This window comes from Monodelphis domestica, chromosome 5, assembly GCF_027887165.1.
Source record: "Monodelphis domestica isolate mMonDom1 chromosome 5, mMonDom1.pri, whole genome shotgun sequence".
Classification (NCBI taxonomy): domain Eukaryota; kingdom Metazoa; phylum Chordata; class Mammalia; order Didelphimorphia; family Didelphidae; genus Monodelphis; species Monodelphis domestica.
This window is the reverse complement of record NC_077231.1, coordinates 283,437,583-283,459,553: the sequence shown is the minus strand read 5'-3', so window position 1 is coordinate 283,459,553 and position 21,971 is coordinate 283,437,583. Positions and strand designations below refer to the sequence as shown.

General features: G+C 39.8%; 1 protein-coding gene and 1 non-coding gene across 2 annotated transcripts in view; one reads left to right on the top strand and one right to left on the bottom strand.

Annotated features, from left to right (window-relative positions):
- Positions 1-4,767, bottom strand: part of SACM1L (SAC1 like phosphatidylinositide phosphatase) — a 44,892-nt gene extending 40,125 nt beyond the window's left edge. The window contains exon 1 of the mRNA XM_007505065.3: positions 4,505-4,767. Coding sequence (XP_007505127.1) covers positions 4,505-4,536 — 32 coding nt within the window. The 5' untranslated portion in view covers positions 4,537-4,767. The remainder of the gene's footprint in view (positions 1-4,504) is intronic.
- Positions 4,768-4,958: 191 nt separating this feature from the next.
- TRNAR-ACG (transfer RNA arginine (anticodon ACG)) lies at positions 4,959-5,031 on the top strand. Its single transcript has one exon. It is a non-coding gene; the product is annotated as a tRNA-Arg (tRNA).
- Positions 5,032-21,971: the final 16,940 nt, after the last annotated feature.

Genomic DNA, 21,971 nt, shown 5'->3' with positions numbered 1-21,971 from the left:
GTATCTGCACAAAATTAATGTGGGCTGGTATGGACAAAGCCTCTTAGAGGAGCAAGGCTTTTGAAAGAGGGGACAGATTTGGATAAGAGATGGAAAGATGTTCCGTGTTGTAGAAAATGACACGAGCAAAGGTCAGTAGAGTTCAGAATGAACATGTCATATTGGAGGTACGGTGAAGGTTCAGCTACAGAAGCAGGTATGTGATGAGAAGGTGAGATTAGTGAGAAATAGCAATGCAGAGTAAAGAGCTGGCCTTGGAATCAGGAAGACCTGGTCTCACTAGTGTCCTTCCTCCAATAGCACCGAATGAGTGACCCCAGGCAAGTCACTTAGAATCCCAGGCAACTCTCCAAACTCTAAGTGGTAGAGAAGATCCAGCTCTGCCTTAGGAAACTGTACTAAATGATCAGTCAACATTTATTAAGTGCCTCCTGTGCATCAGGCTCTGTGCTAAGCAATGGAGATCCTTACACCAAAAGAATTGGAGAACCAAATTTTTAAGTTACAGTTAGGCGTAAGTAGCACAATGGATAGAGTGCCAGGCCTGGAGCACCTGGATTCAAATCTAACCTTAGATACTTCATAGCTGTGTGACTCTGGGCAAGTTTAACCCCAATTGTCCTTTTGTTCTTCTGCCTAAGGACTGATACTCAGTTTAAAATCTAAAACAGAAAGTACATTTTTTAAAGGTATATTGTGGAGAACTCTGAATGTGAAACTCATAATTTTGAGTTTTCATGGATACACTAAAGAAATATTCAAAAATTCATGGAGTCAAGTAAAAAGATAAAAATCAATAAATGTGAAAAGAAAGTAAGGGAGAAATAAGACATGAGACCAGCTAAAAAGCTAATGAGTAGAAAAAGGGCAACGTAGAGGAGATATTTTAAAGAAATCACCTTGAAGATGACTAACCAGAGAACAGGGAAAACGGTACACTGTGGAAAGGAAAGAGAACTGAGCTAGAAAATTAAGAGACCTGGACATTAGTCTCAATTTCTGAGTCTCAATTTCCTCATCTATAAAATCAAAAGTCTGTTACAGCTTTTTTTGTTTTTTTTTTTTTAAAGAGAGCAGCCATGATAACACAAGGTTAAGACTAGGGAAGGACTTGACAGTGGTACCAATGATGAAAATAAGAGAGTTACAGTTCTGACTAATATGTTTTGGAAAGAATTCCAGGATATCCAGGATGTCTCATAGGCATAGATGTGAACTTAATTGTCTCAAAAGGGTAGAAAACTAAATTAAAAAGTATATTAAAATGCATTCTTTCAAAAGATAATCATACAATCATAATAATTATAATAGCAGTTATTTAAACAGTGCTTTTAGGATTGTAAAAATATATTTAACATATTCTCTCATTTGGCATATGGAGGCTTCAAGTTCATTGGTAATTTTAATAAAAGTTTCTTTAAGAAAAGGCTTTCACAGGAAATGCTATAATCTTTTTTGATAGTTTGGGTACATTTTGCTTTTTAGCAACACAGTTAAAGTATGAAGTTATGAGTAAACAAAATTTCTATGAACAGAATGTTACTTAAAATGCTAAGCAGCTCAATATTTAAACAAATCCCAGTGATGTTTTGAAAAATAAAACAAAAATTATTCTTTCAATGATCTCCTTTGTAAATTCAGATTTTTAGATACAGGACTATCTTTCATAAAATCTCTTATATATGTATATAAATATTTATTTTGCAAGCTACCATGTTTATTCTGAATATTTATGATTCAGAGGCCAGCTTTGCTTCTAGGATGTCTCACTCAATAAGGGATGATTACTGCTCTATTTTCAGGGAGTCTATGAAAGACAGTATTATGGGCAAAGTGAAAAAAAAAACAGAAAATCTAATAGTCAAATAGTCTGATGAAAGAAAAATCTCTCAAAAAGGTAAACACAGTTATGTAGTTAAGGGGTTGGAGTGGGATTAGGGAAAATATATTAACCTATTAAGCACAGAAAAAATAAAGTTTAGAAAGAAGTCTAATTGATAACATAGGTAACAATGACTTGTTGAAGATGGAACCCATTTTTAAAAAACACAAAGAACATTTATGGATGGTTTACTCTGATAATAAAGAAAAAAAACAAAGGCCAAAGTAACAATTTCTACTACTTAAAGGCCAAATGCCCTTATACTTTCCTCTCTCCCTTTCTCTGATGCACCAAACATTTAAACTCTGGATTAGACTCATTGAATTGATGGTTTGAAAACAATTCCTTTTCCCAGTCCCTCTATCCTCTTTAAATCAATGCTACTCAACTACAGTTTAACTGGAATCTGTAATTTAATGCTGGGTTTTATAAGGAAAAGGTTTCCATGTGGCTTAAATACATTTAAGAGGCCATACTGGATCAAATCCACTCTTATCTCTCAGTAATGATTGTCATCCAAACAATGACTACATTTCCTATATGCAGTGTCCTAGTCAAAGAATGAGCTTAAACTCATTCAACCACTAAAGAAATCACCAATCACATGACGAAATAGGGGAGAAACCAAAAACAGAAGGGGACCAAGAAGGAAGGGGGAAAAAAGCACGATCAGTTTTAAGGGTGAAGTCATAAATAAAATAAAAGTGATTAAAAGGTCCAAGCTCAGAAAATGTGTCAATCGAATCACAGTCAGAATTCTGCAGAAGCAGCAATAAACCTAACTCCTTGTTTTTCAGTTCCTAACTTTACCTGTACAAGACAATGCTGAGAAAATCTCCCCAGCCTTGTGACCTTTGACTGCCAAGACACCTGATCTCTAATAAGTAAATAAGTAATAACAATATTACCGACAACACCAAGTAAGCTTCCAAAGCATGAATGCATGCATGTGTGTGTGTGTGTGTGTATACACATACAATTAATTGTGTTAGCTACTGCTGTGGCAGTTTTCCTAGAGGCAATTTATTATGAACACTTAAGGAAAATATTCAAATGAGGGCCTCAAAGCATACAAAAGGTGAGGGAATCATGACCTGTTTCTTCTGGTGTTTTTGGTGACTTAGGTCAAGAAGTTGTCAACTTAAGGAATAGAGTTTTCCACTTTTTCCTGAAGTCATGTAAGGATCATAATACATCATGTCCTGGAAACTTAATTTTAAAATGTCAAAAAACAAAAACAAAAACAAAAAAACCTCCTGTAACTGAAAATCATCAATAAAGGAACCAGAATTAAAAGTCTATTCATAGCAGTACACAGAAGCCATCAATGAGCTACCTAGGTGACCTAGGGCCTCAGTTTCCTTCTCTATAAAGTGGCAGGGTTGGACTAGATGAATTCTGAGGTTACTTGGGGGGAGGGGGGGACTGGGACGCTGGATCAGCATGTATTAAGCCTAATATTTAATGCAGCAGCAGGAGCAAAAAGTAGGAGTCAGAAGACATTGGCGCCAGTTCCAGGATTGTCACTGACCCCCTTGCAGTGATTTTGCCTCAATCTCTTCCATCAAAAAGATTTCTACGAAGATCTTTGCAGCAATAAAACAAAAAAAGGTATTTTCTTGACGAGTTTGATGTGTTGGTTCCAGAACAGCCTGCAGTTGGAGAGGATGCCAAGGTGAAGCAGTCCAAAAAAACACAGGTTTGGTTCCTTTCTTATATTTAAGAAATGAGTCTAGGTATGGCTTTTAAAGCTTTACAGCTTCAAAGTTATTTCATCTTCTAAAAAATGTTCCACTGACTAAAGTCGGAACGCTAATCATTGCTCCAACGAGCAAGAAATATTCAATGGCCCAATGGGTTTGTTTGAATAAAAGGTGTCATTCACAACCTCTAGAATGTTGTAAATACTCGGCATACGAATAAAAAGTCACTTTTTTACCTCTGGGATGACGCAAATTACAGTAAAGTGGAAAGAAAAAGAGAAAAGAGAGGTGTGAGAAAAGGAGGAAAGACACGGAAAAAGAAAAATTAAAAGAGAGAAAGGAAAGAGAGGTAGAAAGAGAGGAGACTAGACGGTAAGAAAAGAGAGAGAAATAAGAAAGAGGAGAAGAGAAGAGGAAGCCGGGAAGGAGAGAGCCACTCAATGACAGCCCCATCCCGGCGCAAGGGCACCAACACCGGCAGGGCCCCTTAGCTTGGCTCCGGGGCCTATTCTTAGGCAGAGGCGGCAGCGCTGTCCCCCAGGCTAAGTGAGAGTTCCTCGGGACCGAAGGGGCGGGGGCAGGGGCCCCGGGTCACTCGCTGCCCAGAGGGGGCCTAGGAGAACTCCGGGCCAGGCCGGCCAGCGCAGCCAGAGGGCAGACGGCCCGGCCCATCCCCGTCCAGCCCGGCCCCTCTTTATACGACCCAGTCCATTCCCGTCCGGTCCAGTCCAGGCTAGGCCTGACCCCCAGCCAGTCTACCCCAGCCCCGTCCCGAGCTAAGGCTGCAAAGCGAAGGAGGAGGAAACGGCGAGAACGGGCCCCGGCCGGCCGCCGTCCCTGCCGGGCCAATGAGGGAGGGCGGCCCGACCCTGTCAACCGCCGGAAGATGACCCGCTCCGCGGCACCTGGGGCTACTTACAAATTCAGAGTCTCATAGGCCACCGCCGCCATCCTGCGCCGCCACTCGGCCGCCGCCACCGTTCTGCTCTCGGTGTCCAGCCGGTCACCGTAGGAGGCGGCTGCCGCAGGTCCCTGCCCGGCTCCCAGAACCTCTTCTCCGCCCCACTCCCGCCCTGCCCATCTCAGCCCCGCCCAGGCGTGGAGGGGACGGGACACGGATCAGGACAAACTTAGTCAGAGCCTCAGAATGCGAAAAGATTCTTAGGCCTTGAAGGAAGGGAGGGGCCAGAGAGTGAAATGACATGAGCCGCACGGGACGATGATTGGTTAGTTGCGTGCTTGCTTGTCGGAGAAGGGAGTACCGTGCTGGCGGAGGGGGAGGTGCATCCACAGGAAGACAATCTGCTGGTTAGACCTTGACGCGACTGCGTGCACCCTGATAAGGAGCCGCTGCCAGCGAGTTTGCAAGTACAGGGCCAGTGGCGCAATGGATAACGCGTCTGACTACGGATCAGAAGATTCTAGGTTCGACTCCTAGCTGGCTCGGTGCGGATTTTTTTCAGTGAAGTTATTTTTAGGAAGGGCAGTGAAGTTGCTTTCCCGAAACCTTAATAAAAGGAAGAACCTTCCGCTTTGATCTGAGGAAAAAAGACGCGCAGTCCTCACGCGCAATTGGGAATCTTCCCGAGGCCTGGGCGCGTTAAAGGTTATAGTAAATGAAGACATTTACCTGGTTGGAAAGAACCCTCCAGCGGTTATCTCCGTGTTCTTGTATAGGTCATATAAATACACTGCCCTTGCTTTCGTTATCATATCCATCCATCCATCCATCCATCCATCCATCCATCCATCCATCCATTCTCTCATGCATCCATCCACCCATCCATGGGTCCCGCGGTTCATCCATCCCATCTGTCGTATCGGTCCATTCATCCATCCATCCATTCCAAAAGCAAAGACAGAACGGGAACAGTCCCTGCCTTTTAGGAGCTCACATTGTGCTGCAGGTTGGGCGCTAGACCCGTCATTCAATCAACATTCGTTAAACATCTACTATGGCTCTATGCTAAGAGCTAGGGATAGAAAAAGGGAGAAAAGACAATCCCTGCCCTCCAGGAGCTTCTAATGGGGGAGACAACATGCAAGCAAATACAGACGCAGCAAGCTCCATAGGAGATTAATGGGAAATAATGAGCACAGGGAAGGCTTCCTACAAAAGATGAGATTTTAGTTGGAACCGAAAGGAGGTAGAGAGGTCATTAACTCAGGTTATGTCTGAAGCTTTACAGTTTTAACTTAAAAAAAAAAAACTTATACTTTCTGTCTTAGAATAGATACAATACTGGTTCTAAGGCAATGGGGTTAAATGACTTGCCCAGAGGTGTCTGAGGTTATACTTGAACCCAGGTCCATCCAGACTCCAGTCCTGACACTTTATCCACTGAGCTACCTAGCTGTCCCTCTAGCTCTAACTTTAAAATAATAATTTTTATTTAGGGAATGGGTAGCCTTATATTAAGTATTTTTTTATTTTTTATTTTATGAAGCACCTACTCTGTGTCAGAGACGGTGCTAAGCACATATCCAAGGGCAAGATGGCCTGTTTTGCAAACCCCAAAGGTATTTAACAAATTTATCAATTTGCCTTTAATTCCCTTCTACTGTTTGGTGGAGTCGAGGGAAACCTCAGCATTTGGAGGGGAAGGAGGGTCTAGCTCAGCAGTTCTGCTATTCTTACTCCCTGTGCCTCAGTTCTGTGTCCCAGGTCTGTAAAATGGGGATAAGCACCCTAGCCATAGCCTACCAACAATTGTTGCAAAGGCCAGATGAGAGAGATGTCAGAATGAGGACTCCTACCTGATGGAAGAAGCCCCTTTCAGGCTTTGGTCAATAGCCATGGCGCCTCTGAACATCAACTCAGTTACTGTGAAATTATCTGGGATTGCCCCTGCCTACGGTCCCAATGTATGTCTGCCTCCTCCCTTCCCTCTACCAGCCCTTCTCCCCACCAGCTTGGATCAAAGGGAGCTAATGACATTATTGCATTTCTATAAAAGATGGAGAATATGGATATATATGTACCCCCTCTGTAGGACAACCAGGTAATAAGGTAGATAAAGTGCTGGGCCTAGGGTCAGGAAGACCTCAATTCAAATCTGGCCTCAGACTAGATTTGGATAAATCACTCTGTATGAATTACTATCTGCCTCAGGTTCCACAACTGTAAAATGGGAATAATCATAGCATCTCCCTCTCAGAGCTGTGAGAATCACACAAGAAATTTGTAAAGCATTTAGTGCATTTAGCTGTCTATCTGCCCATCAACCTGACTGTCTCCTCATCATCTCCCTATTTATTTATCATCTCTCTCTCTATGCATTCATTCACTAATCTGTCTCTCTGTCTCTGTCTCTCTCTACCTACCTATCCTGACATCAATCCTAAATTTATTTCTTTGCAACTTCCAACCACTGCTCCTGGGTCTGGAGGGTGGCAGACAGGACAAATGGAATCCTCCTTCACATCTTGAGTCTTTTCTAGCTAAACAGATCCACTTCCTTCAGTGAATCCTATTACATGGCCTCCAGTCTCTCACCTGTTCTGGTTGCTCCCTTTGGGACGTTTTCCAGCTTCCCAATGTCTTCCTTCCATCTTGATGCTTAGAACAGAACTAAGGAGATGGCACAGTGCTTCATCATTTCTTTGTTCCTGGAAGCTCAGTCCCTCTTCATGGAACCCAGGGTCCCATTGGTGCTTTTGGCTACCAGTTCACACTGTTCTCTCCTTGTGAGCTGTGGCCCATGTGTAATTAAAATTTTGAACCCTAGAACTACAATTCCCAGCATCCCACATTCCATTCCGTGTTATATGCTGATGTAGGGAGGACATAAATTTTGTGTAACCCCTCCTCTCTCTCTCTTCTTGTGATGAGGACTGGCTAAAGCAGGCTTTTTGGGAGAGGCGAGAGAACTCTCCACGTGGTTTTATTTTGGTTAGATAATCATGTTTTTATATTTCTATTGCCTTTTTATTCCTTTACTTTAAGTGGTTATTAATAAACTTTATAAAATATAATTCTTAGAGTGTTGGATATTTATTTAAATCCAACATTTATGGGGACCAGAAGTCTGGAGTTATAGGACCCTAGCTCTGCTAAGTTATAGAACAGCTTTTAAAGACAGAGCAGTCTTTTTTGTCTGTTTGTTTGTTTGGAAATTTTTATTTAATTAATTAATTTAGAATATTTTTCCATGGTTACAAAATTTATGTTCTTCCCCTACCTACCCCTAACCCCCTCCCATAGCTGATACATAATTCCAAAGGATTTTACATGTGTCATTGATCAAGAACTATTTCCATATTATTGGTATTTGCACTAGGGTGATGGTGTAGATTCTATATCCCCAATCATATCCCCATTGAATCATGTGATCAAGTGGTTGTTTTTCTTCTCTGTTTCTACTCCCACAGTTCTTCCTCTGAATGTGGATAGTTTTCTTTCTCATAAGTCTCTCAGAATTGTCCTGGGTCATTGCATTGCTGTTAGAAGAGAAGTCTATTACATTCTATTGTGACACAGTGAATCTTTCTCTGTATACAATGTCCTCCTGGTTCTGTTCTTTTCACTCTGTTTCAATTCCTGTAGGTTGTTCCAGTTCACATGGAATTCCTCCACTTTATTATTCCTTTGAGCACAATAGTATTCCATCACCAACAGATACCACAATTTGTTCAGCCATTCCCCAATTGAAGGGCATCCACTCATTTTCCACTTTTTTGCCACCATAAAGAGCATACTATAAATATTTTTGTAAAAGTATTTTTCTCTATTATCTCTTTGGGATACAAACCCAGCAGTGCTTTGGCTCGATCAAAGAGCAGACAGAAAGACAGAGTAGTTTTAAAAGCCTCTGCTGCTCCTTGTCTCCTGCCTGCCGCTGCATTCCTTGCTACTGCCCCAGAGCACTGTGGATTCCCCCTGTGTGGAAGATATGAAGCTAATCCCCTTGGTGTCACTGTGTATAGCTGAGTAGCATGGCCCAATTTCCTGCCTATCACAAACAGTTCCCATTCAGGGGGAGTATTACAGAGCTCACACAGCTCAAAGTTTTGGGGTATCTTTTCTTCCTACAGTTCCTGGGTGTACTTGTCCTTGCAATTAGCTTGAATAATCCTGATATTCAGGGAGGAAATGCATCTCCCTACACCCCCTTGCCATTTTGGCCTGCCCAGTCTCTGCAACACAATATAGGGTTCGTCCACACTCTGCCCAGTGTAGGTATGGGGAACCCCAGAAGTATGACTATGGGAATCTAGATGGATGATGATACTCAGGCAAGGAAGGAACCTTGAAGAGTTTGGAGGTAAGTTTTAGACTCCATTGCTGACTGTTTCAGCTTGTTCCCCTCCAAATAATTAAGAAGTCTTTGTAACAGCTATTGGAATGGGAGAAAAGGACTTTTGAATTCAGTGTCTGTATCCTGTCACATATATTGTATTTGTTGTATGTTTTAAGATTTAATTTTTTTTAAGTTCACATAATCTAATCTATAATGTTCCATTTTACTATGTCATTTTCAGCTATTGTGTTTTGGCTATTAGCTATATGTGCTGTTACCTGTTCTTTATTTGTACCCTCCCCTATGACTGGATTGGAGAAAATACCATTGTAAAAGCCCATAAACAACTTGGGACAAACACTTTTCCATGGCAAAACCATAGATCCTTATGGATGCTGGCTTTGTCACCAGATCCATTAAGATCACATGTTGTCTAAGTAGCCTTTTGTTCCTTTTAGCTTTTGTTAATTGTCATATAGTTGATGATGGATGGAGTCCATCAAACTGTTTACAACCTGTATACAACCTTTGTAGAATGTAATGACCTAAAAATTTAAATTAATTTTAAGGGGTCTCTGGGAGCATCACTACCTCTTACTGATCATTTCGCTACCTTTGAGTTGTTTGTAACAAAAGGTAAGGGTCTGTTTAGTAGTTGAAGTGAAGTGCAATAGCACTATTGTATTCCCCACCTCTGCATTTATAAAAATGTAATGGATAAGATATATAAAGACTTACTTTTTATGGCTGTTACAGTCTCATCCAGGAAGAGGGAAGGTTTTCCTAGGGGGAGTGGTACTTATGGTTGGCTCTCAAGAAGGAGCATTTCCCATGAAGCCTAGTGGCTTCTGGATGGTTTTTATATTTCTAATTCTCATACTCTACCCTTCCACCAGATGATCTAGATTCTTGGTGACATTTTAGACCCAAATAGGTTTTCATCTGTAGTACAGAGGTTTTTCTGGGCTCTCCTGCCAAATTTTGGAATGTTGGCAGTAATAGACTTTGTTAAAAAATACCTTAGCCCAGATTGAAAGATTGGCTAGATCTGGAGAACTTGTGACAAGTATCCATGAGCTTCAGTGGTTATGGAGACTCATGTGAATCCTCATGATAGTGGGTTTGTTTTTTATTGTCATTAAATGTGATCTTATGATTTTAGGGATTTTGGTACTTCTTTGAATGTGCATAACCTGTTATACTACTGTTTTGTAAAGCTGTTACTTGGTGAAAATCATTTGCACTCACACTATGGATCATGGCCAAGTTAAAAAGGAAATTGATCTCATTTTTGCGTCAGAAAACTTTGTATTCTGCCTCTACTTCGCTGACACTTTTTCACTGATTGTGAACTATATATTTTTTTAAAAAATTATTCTTGTTTTTCTTCGTATGTATAAGAGAGTATTTTAGTTTTCTTTTCTCTCTCATTTTTTGTACTTGAAGCACTTTACCAATATTAATGTTTTTTTTAATTTAATAAGTTTACAATATCCATTAGCCCTAATATTAATGTATACCCAAAAGCCTTAGAGTATGGACCTTGATTTGGCTATAATTCTGGCTCCCCTATCCATGATAGGGATATCCCCTGATTGGGAAATCAGACCAGGGAATGACATTTACCATTTACTGCAAAAATCTAGTCCCTTTTCTGTTTTAAAGATTAAAATTAATATCCAGTACTCCAAGTATTATATTTAATAATATTTATTAAATATTTATCTTGAAGTATAAGGAAGAAAGGCTAGCAAAAAATAAAAGTTGCTCCTCCCTCTTCCACCATGGAACTCCAGAGAGCATGTGGGCAGAAAACAGAAACTCAAAACTCCCCCTGCGTAAGGAGATGCACAAACAGGAAAATGAAAAGAGGATTGCGGGAAATGTAGTCTCTAGAGTTCAAGATTCTAAATCAACACATACCACCTTGTGATCCTTTGGGAGACCAATCTCTCCAATGGATAATGAAAACATAACTAACTTATAACTTGGACTAGAGTTATATATAAATATTATAGTTTTTAAAGGGAAATTACAATAATTTGGGGATAAGAGGAAAATAAAAGGGAAAAGGAACAAAACCAATAAGAGGTGCATTGACAAAAGGTCATTTAAGGGGCAGTCCCCTTTGGCATAAGAGTGTACATTCAAAAATAAAAGCATTCAACTCCCTCAAAAGTTCAAATTCGCCATATCTCAAAGTTCACTCTGGATCTTCTGGTAGAGCTTGTGTTATCTGCAGGCATCTTTACAGTGCCTTCTAGATTCTGGGAGGTAGTCTTTTGTTCTAAATTTGGCTCAAATTCAAGTCAAAATTCACAACAGTAACATAGTCCCCCTGAGGAAGACACAGGGATGCATGTAGGAATTACCCAGGGATACATGGTTGAGTCATAAGGCATATGAATCAAGTATCAAAAAAAAAATCAAGGAATCAAATAACTTCTGAGTCACGTAAAAAATATAAAAAGAAAAACTTGAAAAATTCTGGGAAGAAGGAAAAAAAATTAAAAAAATCACAACTCATAACAGGCTCTTGTAGTGATCCATATCCCATAAGCGTCAACAACAATTAGTCACTAACCCAGTTTAGCAGACTGGACTACAGTAAGTTGTCACATCATGAGAGAAAAGAGAAAAAAGAGACTATATCTCGAGACAAATGGGAAATAGAATTTCCTGCTTCAACCCTTTTCTTTTTTTTTTTTTTTCGGGATAATGGAGCCAGAGCAAACAATGCCATATGCTTGATACAGAGTGTGGTACAAGGAAGTCCTGTATTTAACACATGTTAAACAGCCACAACCTTGAGTCTCACACATAATCAAGTCATTGTGCTTTCTGTGCAGAATGTCATTAAGCCCTATAGGATTGGTTTGGTTTCTTTCACCTTTTTTTGTGCTTGTTTGATGCTTTGCAAGTCAAGTTCTGTGCTCCTTTGTGGTCCATTTGTCCTTGGATTAGATATAGTAATTGAGCAAAAGTCTCATAATAGTTAAATAATAGTGGCAGGTTGCCATAGTCCAAAGCTTTTTGGGTATGGTTTTTAGTTTTATTTTTATGTGATAGGTAAACAGATATCTTAGCTTATGCTATTGCAAAAAAGTAAAAATAGATTTAAAAATTTTCATACAAGTGGCATGTGTGTCAAAAGCAAAAAATGAGAAAAGAAGGAAAAAAATCAAATACTGTATGACACATGTAGGAATAAAATAAAATGTTAAAATTGTGTATATTTTAGAATTACAGAGGTAAAGTATAGGGACTAGTTTTCAAAAAATAAGATTCATTTCCTCTTTGACTTATGATGATCCACAGTGTGAGTGCAAATGAGGTAGAGAAAGCAATAATATATTCAAGAAAATACATAAACAATTAGTAAAGGCACAAAATGTTACAAAAGGCACATCAGGTCAATATAGGTCACTAATGCAGATTTTCTTCTATGAGGTAGTACATGTATTGCCCTACAAGGCAATTTGTGCAAATAAAAGGATCAATCAAATAAAGTGTAACAATATAGTACAAATTCAGCAATAAAGAAGTCCAATCACAATCAATAGTCAAATACAATCAGTGCAAGCAATTATTCACCATCAACAGAAGGTACTCATTTTACATGGCTACAATGAATCCATGAGTCCCTCTCTCCAATTTTTATGACGATTTTTGTAGTTAATAGGACCTGGAATGGTCCATCATAAGCAGGTTCAGTTGACCCAGTATGTTTGAAATTCTTTATGTACATACTATCACCTGGGTTTAAATCATGAAGTGAGAAATCAATGGGGCCTGTGAGATTTAAAATAGTGAAGCCCAAAAACTGTAGTGAGTTAAAATGGTGGAAGACATAAATTGTGATAGATACAAGGGAGGGTGAGTAAACTCGACTGCAGAAAATATGTTTCACTACAGTGTCCCAGCTCCTAGATCAAATATAAGCTGGCCCCAGGGAAACACCCCCAATTATTCAAACACCCAAGTCAATTGGATTTTACAGAGATTTTAATTAACAATACAATGAGTAATCAAAGAAAGAGAGAGAGAGAGTAAGAAAGGAATAAGTGTGAAGGGCCTCAAGCCAATATGGCCTAGACCTGAATCTTAAGAGAGAAATCAGTCAGTTTTTTTTTAACACTCACCACAAGGTCTGTCTAAACAAGGATTCTAGTGACACCAGGCCAGCTCCATCTCAGCTGACTTCACCAGAGAGCCTTCCAGCCAGAGACTGTTCCAAAGGGCCTTTCTCCAGAGCCTCTCTCAAGAGATTCTTCCCAAGCGATCCTCATCAGAGATCCTCCAAAAGGATTTCTCCAAAAGGATATCTCCTCAAGAGATTCTGCTTTTTCTTATATAGGGGTTTTTTTCCCATGTCACCTCCCCTAAGTCCCTACATCTACCAATCACTGTAGACGCTTTCCAAAGGACTGCCCATCTAAATTCCTGCTAAGTTGACCAATCTCCTCAGTAAGTCTGAATCAGAAAAAATGCTGCTGTGTCGATCAAGATCCTCAGTAAGTCTGAACGAGAGAAAACACAGCTGAGTCAACTAATCTCATCAAGAGAAAACTTGCCCAACCCTTTTAGGTACCTAGCATCCCATTGTATCAATTCTAAAAACAGGCCTGGCTCAAAGAACTCCTTGCTTTATTATAAGCATGGGTCCAAGTACTTTCATTGTTTAGCAAGGAGTTTTCTCTCCTAAAGCAGTCTTAAGTATGGGTAGAGTAGGGGTCCTCCCATAGCAAGGAGTTTTCTCCCCTAACGCAGTCTTAAGTATGGTTGGAGTAGAGGTCCTCCCATTTCTGATCCTGGCGAGTTCTCACATCAAAATGGGGAATGTTTCTCAGTAGGGAATTTGTTCCAATTAAGAATTCCCTGATGGGGAAATTTTTAACATTCACAAGTCTGAGAGATTTCAAGATTTACAGGCCTGCTTGAACAGCAGCTCCAGAGTCATGGAGTTCTTTCAATTTTGTTTGTAATTATCTGATATATGTAGCAATGGTTGTATCCCCTCCTAACTGTGAGGTATACACAGGGGCAAATGGTTGTGCCTGAACAGGTGGATGTCCACATAACATCTCGAATGGTGAGATGTGTAAATCACCTCTGGGTCTGCTTCTGAGATAAAATAAGACCAGAGGTAGAATTTCAGGCCCCTTTAAATGAGTCTCCACGCATAATTTGCCAATCATGGTTTTAAATTCTTTATTGATTCATTCAACTTGGCTGGAGCTCTGGGGATAATGTGGTGTTTGAAATTTAGGAGTTATCCTCAGACATGAATAAATTTGAGGTAACACTGAATCGGTAAAAAGAGTTCCTTTATCTGAATCAATATGTGCAGACAGGCCAATCCAAGGAATAATTTTTTTTCAAAGCGATTTTAGCAACAAAACCTGCTGTGGCATGAGCAGTAGGAAATGCTTCAGGCCACCTGTTCAGTTGATCAACTATGACCAGACAAAATTTATACTGTCCAGCTTTTGGCATAGAGATAAAGTCAATTTGTAGGTGCTCAAAAGATGTGTGAGCAAAAGGACGTCCACGAAAGGCTTTTCCTTGAAAGGCATGTTGATTAAAGGCCTGGCAGGTAGGGCAAGCTGTACATACTTTGGAGGCAATTGTAGTTATTCCAGGTGCTATCCATACTCTTTTAACAGAGTCTACAATGCCTTGGGTGCCAATATGAATAGAGTAACAAATCTGGTTATAGAAAACTCTAGGGAGTAAGCGTTTGCCATCTGATGGTACTGTTACAAGGGAATCACTTTAAAAGACTGATATATATTAATTTAAGGTCGCCAAGGAATTCAGCTATGTAATTCCTAAATGAAAAACTCAAGTCAGCCGTCAGCCTTTTTTGGAGTTTAATTACAATAGGAGGAAGAAAGGAATTAGAGAGAGAGAGAGAGAGAGAAAGGGAGAGAAGGGAATAGGGCTTAAATACCCTTTCTGTTTAGGCTGGGCCAAAAGGCCCAAGCCCTTAGATAGCTGGGGCAAAGAAAAGAGATCAGTCCCTATTACTCACGTGACCAAAATGGAGAAACAGTCTCAGAGGCCCCCACCTTCAGCTTCCTTCAGAGCCAGCTTCCCAGAGCACACCGCCACTACTTCCACAAACTCCTCCACCACCACCACAAGTCTTCAGACCCTCCTATCTTTAAGGAAACCATCCAAGTTGCCTCCCCTCAGTTCTCACATCTACCAATCACTGTCCATCCATTTCCCTGTGCCAATGGAGGCTCTAGCTTAACCCAGGACCGCCCAGAGGCTTTGCACATGTCTGTTGAAGGTCATATTTTCAAATGATTAAATCTTTGCTCCTTTGCTACAGCCCTTTCTAAATCCTGTTAACCTGAGTAGGGTAGAGATTGGAATAATTAAATTTTGATCTAGGCTGCAGCCCTTACTCAAATCCTGTTAGGACTGAATAGGGTGGAGATTGATTCCAAGTATCTCCATTGTATCAATTCTAAAATCAATCATGACTCAAAGAAATTCCTGTTCTATGCTTAAGCATAGGTCAAAGTCCTTTCCATTGTTCAGCAAAAGGTTTCTGTCCTAAAGTAATCTGAAGAAGGGAAGAGAAGGAACCTCCCATGCCAATGGGGTTCCCATTCCAATAGACTATCAGTAAGAAATTTTCCAAGTATGAAATATCCCAATGGTGAAATTTCCAACATTTATAAGTCTAAGGAATTTTGAGGTTTACAGTACCCATACTCCATTTATCTGTTTTGCTTTAAATTTCTGCTTCCATTTTTCCATGTCCTTGTCATTATAAGAAAGGGATAGATCCAAATCATCAGTAATTATTAGTGGCATAATTAATTCAGGGCCTTCTAAGGCTGATAGTTTTGCTGTGATATCTGCTTGGTTATTTCCCCTGGAGATAGGGTCAGTGCCACCTGTATGTGCAGAGCAGTGAATGACAGTTATAGCTTTGGGGAGCTGGATGGCAGAAAGAAGTTCAGTAATAAGATCTGCATTGGCAATACATTTTCAAGCTGATGTTAAGAATCCCCTCTGAAGCCATAACATGCCAACAGTGTGACATATGCCAAAGGTGTAGCGGGCAACTGTGTAAATTGTGACTCTTTTATCCTTTGTAATAGTACAGGCATGTTTCAAAGCTGTGAGTTCTGCAGCCTGTGTGCTTACATTTAAGGCCAAGGAAGCTGACCACAGAGTATCAAATTCAGTAACTACCTCAGCCCCTGTATAGCACACACCATCCCTCATAAATGAAGAACCATCTGTAAGTAATATTAAATCTGAATCATCCAAAGGGGTGTCCCATAAATCATTATGAGGTTTATCAACAATGGACACTAAAAATGTACAGTCATGTAAAGGTTCTCCAGAAATTGGTAAATCAGGGAGCAAGGTTGCAGGATTAAGAAATCCACAGCATTTTAGTGTGATATGTTCATTATTTAATAGGGTTATCTCATATCTAGTAATCCTTTGATCAGTAAATGCTTGTGTCCTCAAAGATCTTATCCATGAATTGTGAGGGTGTCTCATTTTCTGATTGTCTAAGCCTTTCAAATTTTGACCACACTTCCATATCCTCAGAGCATTCTTGAATAGCTGTTATAATGGCATCTCTACAATGATGTAATTGCAACTGGTCCATGGTACTGTTATAATCCCATGCAGGTTCCTGAGCTGGCCAGTGTGGTGCACTATGCCCCTGGACCTTGTTAACATGAGAGATGATTTTATTTTTCTCATGTTCCATTAGAAAATCATTGAGCAAATTCTCAACATCCTTATAGGATGGGTCATATTGATAAAAAATATCAGCCATATTCTTGGTCATAACCAAAGGTTCTTATTCAAATAAAGGTATATTGTGTTTCAGGTCTCTAATTTCTTGGGGAGTAAAAGGAATATGGTGTCTTGGGGTCACCACATCCCAATTGCATCATATTTTGGGCACTTCCCTTAATGGGAAAAGGCCTTCATAGTTGTCATATGATGTCTGTGATTCCTTAGAAATTGACTGATTGACTGTGGGGATGCCAAGGCAACATGGGTAGAAATAGGTATGGTAGCAGAACGAGATTTCTTTGGAGTTGGGGCTGGTCATGAGGTGAGAGAAAGAGTAGGAGAGGATGGGGGGGTAGAAGAAAGATCAGGGGAAGTAAGATTAGCCAGGAATTGCAAAGCATGAGAGAAATGTTGCAGAGTATGTGACAGAAGGGTCTGCACCTGATGTATATGAGAGGGGTGTCTCATCTCCATTGTGGGAGAAAAAGGTTCATCCTCTATTTGTGGTTCAGAAGCAGGTGCAAAATTCAGACTTGTTTTGGGTGGGATCAGTATTTTTCATTAGGTCATGTAAGTGTTTGAAATTTTTTGATTGAGTTTTCCTGTTGGCCTACATTTCTGCCTTAATCTCTCATATAGAGGCATATTTTGTCTTAAGAATAAAGATCAGAAAAATAAAATGTCCTAGGATTACAAGGGGAAGGAGGTAATTTGGACTTTTACATGCTTCTAATTGGGCAAAAAACAAAAGGCTTTCATGCATGGTAGCATTTATGTTACTTAGTATTTTGATCAAAAAAGGAAAAAAATAATGTATATTTATTTTTTATTTATTTTTCAATTGTTATTATTAAAAGAGTGGAGTAGAAAGTGAGGATATTTAGCTTATTTAATTTTTTATGATTTTGTTGGATTTTTATTTTTTTTAAAAGGGGGAAAATTGTTTTTATTTCTAAAAATGATTTATTTATTCATTTGTTGCTGCCATCTAGTGGCAGCAAACAACCACTGTAGCTAAGCAGGAAAAAGGAAAAGATAAAAGAGACGAGAAAGAAAAAAAAGAAAAGAGAAGAAACACTCAGTGCTCAATATTGACCTCTAGTGGCCAAGAAGAGGCACTACAACTGGGAGGGTTTAGGGACTTGGTTAGGGGTGGTTAAAAAAAAAGAGGGCTAGGACCCTCCCAGTCAAGGCAAAGAGCCTGGTGGAGCCTAGGGGGCAATCAGCTATCCAGCAGGGAAAGGGGCTTCCCTTTGACCTGGCTGGGGAAAGGGAAGTTTATACTCACCAACTAGAATGGAGATCAGAGCAGCAGAAGTGGTAGAAGCAGCAGCAACAGAGGTGTGGGGGCCAGGCTGGAACTAGCTCTGGCTAAGAAAAAAAAAAAATGCAACAGCAGCTTTGGGCTGGGGTAGGAGAAGCCAAATCATGTGTGACTAGGTTTTAGCACTGGGGTCGGCCCAGGGGTGCCATGGCTGAGTCAGCTGGGATTTGGCCAAGCTGTAGGCAGGAATGGTCAATCAGGCTGATTGGGCTGCTCTCAGGCCATGGGCAGGGAGTAGCTTCTCCACCAAGTCCCCTAAATTAAGGAAGCTGGCAGGGCAGCTGAGGTGTAAAAATACTCAAATACTTGCAGCTGCCAGAGGCTTGGAAGGCAGAAGGAGAGCTAAAGGAACGGGCCACAGCCGGGCACCTGGAGAGGGGGTTTGAAAACTACCAGTAGAAAAGCAACTTTGGTTACAAACCAGTAGTAGTTTTAAATGGCCAAGTTGCTTGGCTGTAACTGGGCTGTTGGCTTTAAAGAAAAGTAAAAAGAAAAGCCAATTTCTAGAATCCTTTTGTGGTCTGCCAAAAATAAGATTAAAATTTATATCCAGTACTCCAAGTATTATATTTAATAATATTTATTAAATATTTATCTTGAAGTATAAGGAAGTAAGGCTAGCAAAAACCAAAAGCTGCTCCTCCCTCTTCCACCATGGAACCACAAAGAGCACATGGGCGGAAAACCGAAACTCAAAACTCCCCCCACATAAGGAGACACACAAACAGGAAAAGGAAAAGGGGATTGTAGGAAATGTAGTCTCTAGGGTTCACGATTCTAAATCAACACATTGTCTTTCATACTGTGGCAATTTTCTGTAGTCCTGGCTCCTAATTGGGTAAGTGCATATTGCTGCAATGGTCCTATAGGCTTTTGGGACACAAGTCACTTTATTGGGCCCTGACTCTAAGACCTGTTATGGGCTTATTCTTGCTTACTTGGGATTTTTATATACTATTTAATTTTGATTTTTTCTTTTTTTCTTCTATTTTTTGTTTTTTGTTTTTTTAACTTCCTTTTAACAATTAATTCATATACTTCATGACATAGCCATGTATCTCAGGATGATCTGTGTGTTTGTCAACACCCTCCTCAGGGGGATTATATAATTGTCATAAAATTCTAAATTTATAAAAAATATTTTGATTTGAGAACAATTTTAGATAAGAAACTTGCTACCTCCCCAAATCAAGAAAACGACCTGTTTGGAGAAGGTGCCATGGAGATGCCTACAGAAACCTCACACTGCACCAAAGGATCCAGAATGAATTTAGGGATGTAGTGAAATTGAACTGTGGGGGTTGAATGCATTTATTTTAAATGTAAACTCATGCCAAAGGTGACTGCCCCCAATTGGCTTTTTATCAATGCACCTAGCAATCATTAGTTTTGTTCTCTTCCTCTTTTATTTCCCTCTTATCTGTTATATTAAAATTAATGTCTTCAAGTTCTTATTTTCCATAAAGTTTATTAATAATCACTTGAAATAGAAAAGGTAGATAAGCATAGATTTAAATTCTCTTCCTTAGTCTAAGTCTGACCATGTGTAGCTCATCCTGCAGGATTCTCCATCAGACTCCTTCTCCTGATCCTCCAGGAAGTAGAGAGTGAAAAAAGACCCCTCTGGGCTCGACCTACACCCTTTTATTTACATTCATGGACACAGTGCTGGCATGTGAAAAATGAGATTGAACCAGGTCAGCAATCTAGGAAGGGGAGGGGATGAAATTCCCTCTACACATATCCTCAAATTATTGTAATTTCCTCTTAGAAAGTGCAATATTGTATGTATCTCCAGTTGAAGATCTTTAGAGATATAAGTTGGTTATATGTACTGATTCCATGGGGAAACTAAGCATGTAAATATGGGAGATTTCTACATGATCATTTCCCATGGGAATCACAGGGGAGATTGTGTAATTACAACTTGAACCTTAGAACTACAGTTCCCAGCATCCCACTTTCCTTCCCAAATTATGTGCTGATGTAGGAATGATATAAATTTTGTGTAACCCTGCCTCTTTCTTCTTATGATGAGGATTGGCTGAAGCAGGCTTTTTGGGAGAGGCAAGAGAACTATTCACATGGTTTTATTTTGGTTAGATAATTTTGTTTTTATACTTCTATTTACTTCCTATTCCTTTACTTTAAGTGATTATTAATAAACTTTATCAAATATAATTCTTGGAGTGATGGATATTGATTTAAACCCTACACCCAATATAACCTCCAGTTCATTCCCTTCCCTACCCCACATCCCTCAGCTACTGCTGTCTAGTCATAACTCCAGTAGCAACCAAATAGTGCAGGACTTGGGGTGTCTCTCCATCTGCTGTCTCTTCCTCTTGCTCCATGATCAGCTGACTTCCTTTGCTCCCCTCTGGTCATACAGTCTTTGTAACATGCTGGTGAGAAAGGATACTTTTACTCTTCTGCCTAAGGAACCAATACACATTATTGATTCAAAGATGGAAGGTAAGGGTTTAAAAAAAAGAAATATCACTTTTATGGAAATGTTTTGCATGACTTGGCACATATTATCGATATTATATTGCTTTCCTTTTCAAAAGGAGAGGGGAAGGAGAGAATTTGGAACTCAACATTTTAAAAATCAATGTTAACTTTAAAAAAAAAAACCCTTACCTTCTGCCTTAGAATCAATACTGTGTATTAGTTCCGAGGCAGAAGAGTGGTAAGGGCTAGACAATGGGGGTCAAGTGACTTGCCCAGGGTCACCCAGCTAGGAAGTGTCTGAGGCCAGACTTAAATCCAGGACCCCCTATCTCTGAGCCTGTCTCTCAATCCACTGAGCTACTCAGTTGCCCCTATTAATATTTTTTTAAAAGAAAGAACTTTTGTATTTGCATGTGCCCTGCATCTCACAAAAAGTGTCCAGCCTAAGTCTTCTTGGGATTGACCTCTGACAACAAGGAGGCACAAAGAAGGCCAAACTTTATGAATTGGATGACAGTCTTATATTCTATTTATCTGAGTGATTGTTAACCAGAAAGATGGGTAGCCTAACCCACAGTGTGGCATGCTATGCAGAACTCCAGGAAACCAACCCAAGATCACATAAACATATGCTTTGTTAGCAGAATCCAGAATGTCACTATTCCTCTTTCTTGGTTCTGTAGCCATGGTTACTGGCCCTGGACACAGGGACAAGCGGCTCTCCTCCTGGCTGGTACTGTTGCTAACATTAAACCCATAACTCCAACATGACTCTAAAAATGGAGATTACGATGTCTCCTGTGAAAACAGAGCAGCCAAAAAAAAAAAAGCCAGTGATTTTCAATGCAATCACCAACCATGATTCCACAGGATGAATGATAAAATAGGTTACTCCCTAGCCAATTCCACCACCAGAGGGAATGGACTCTGGACTCAAAATGAGGCATATTCTTCCCCCACCCCCCACCCCTTTCTGTTAGTGTATGATCTATTTCATTGTTTATCATTCCGTTTTTTAAAAATCTCCAGTTCGAAATTCTCTCCCTCTCTCTGACTCCTCCCCACCCACTGAGAAGGCAAGCAACACAATCCCCATTATACCTCTGAAGTCATGTGAAACATATTTCCATCCTAGCCATGTTGAAAACAAAAGCAAGAAAAATGAAAGTGGAAAAGAAATAAGGCATATCATTTGCAAACAACAGTCAATGTGGGAATTAGTTTTGCTTTAATCTGGGTTATTTATTACAAGGGATTTTTCTTTTTTTCTTTTTCTTTTTCTTGGTCAAGGGTAGAAGGGAGAGATTAGGGATAAGGTACTAAGAAAGAAAAGAAAGACATCTGTTTAAGAAAATATAAAGATGAGATCAGATAGAATAATATCAACAAGCACAACAGCTTTGAAAGCTACAGGTTGATCTTACTATAAACTTAAAAAGGAAAAATTAAGCGATGCATAATAGAGAGACCTGCAGTTCATATACAATCCTTTTTTTTTCTATTTTACTACTTATATGGAAATGTTTACTTTATTTAATGTTAGCTAAATTTAGAATACATTTTTAAAAGTTAAAATCTAATGTGAT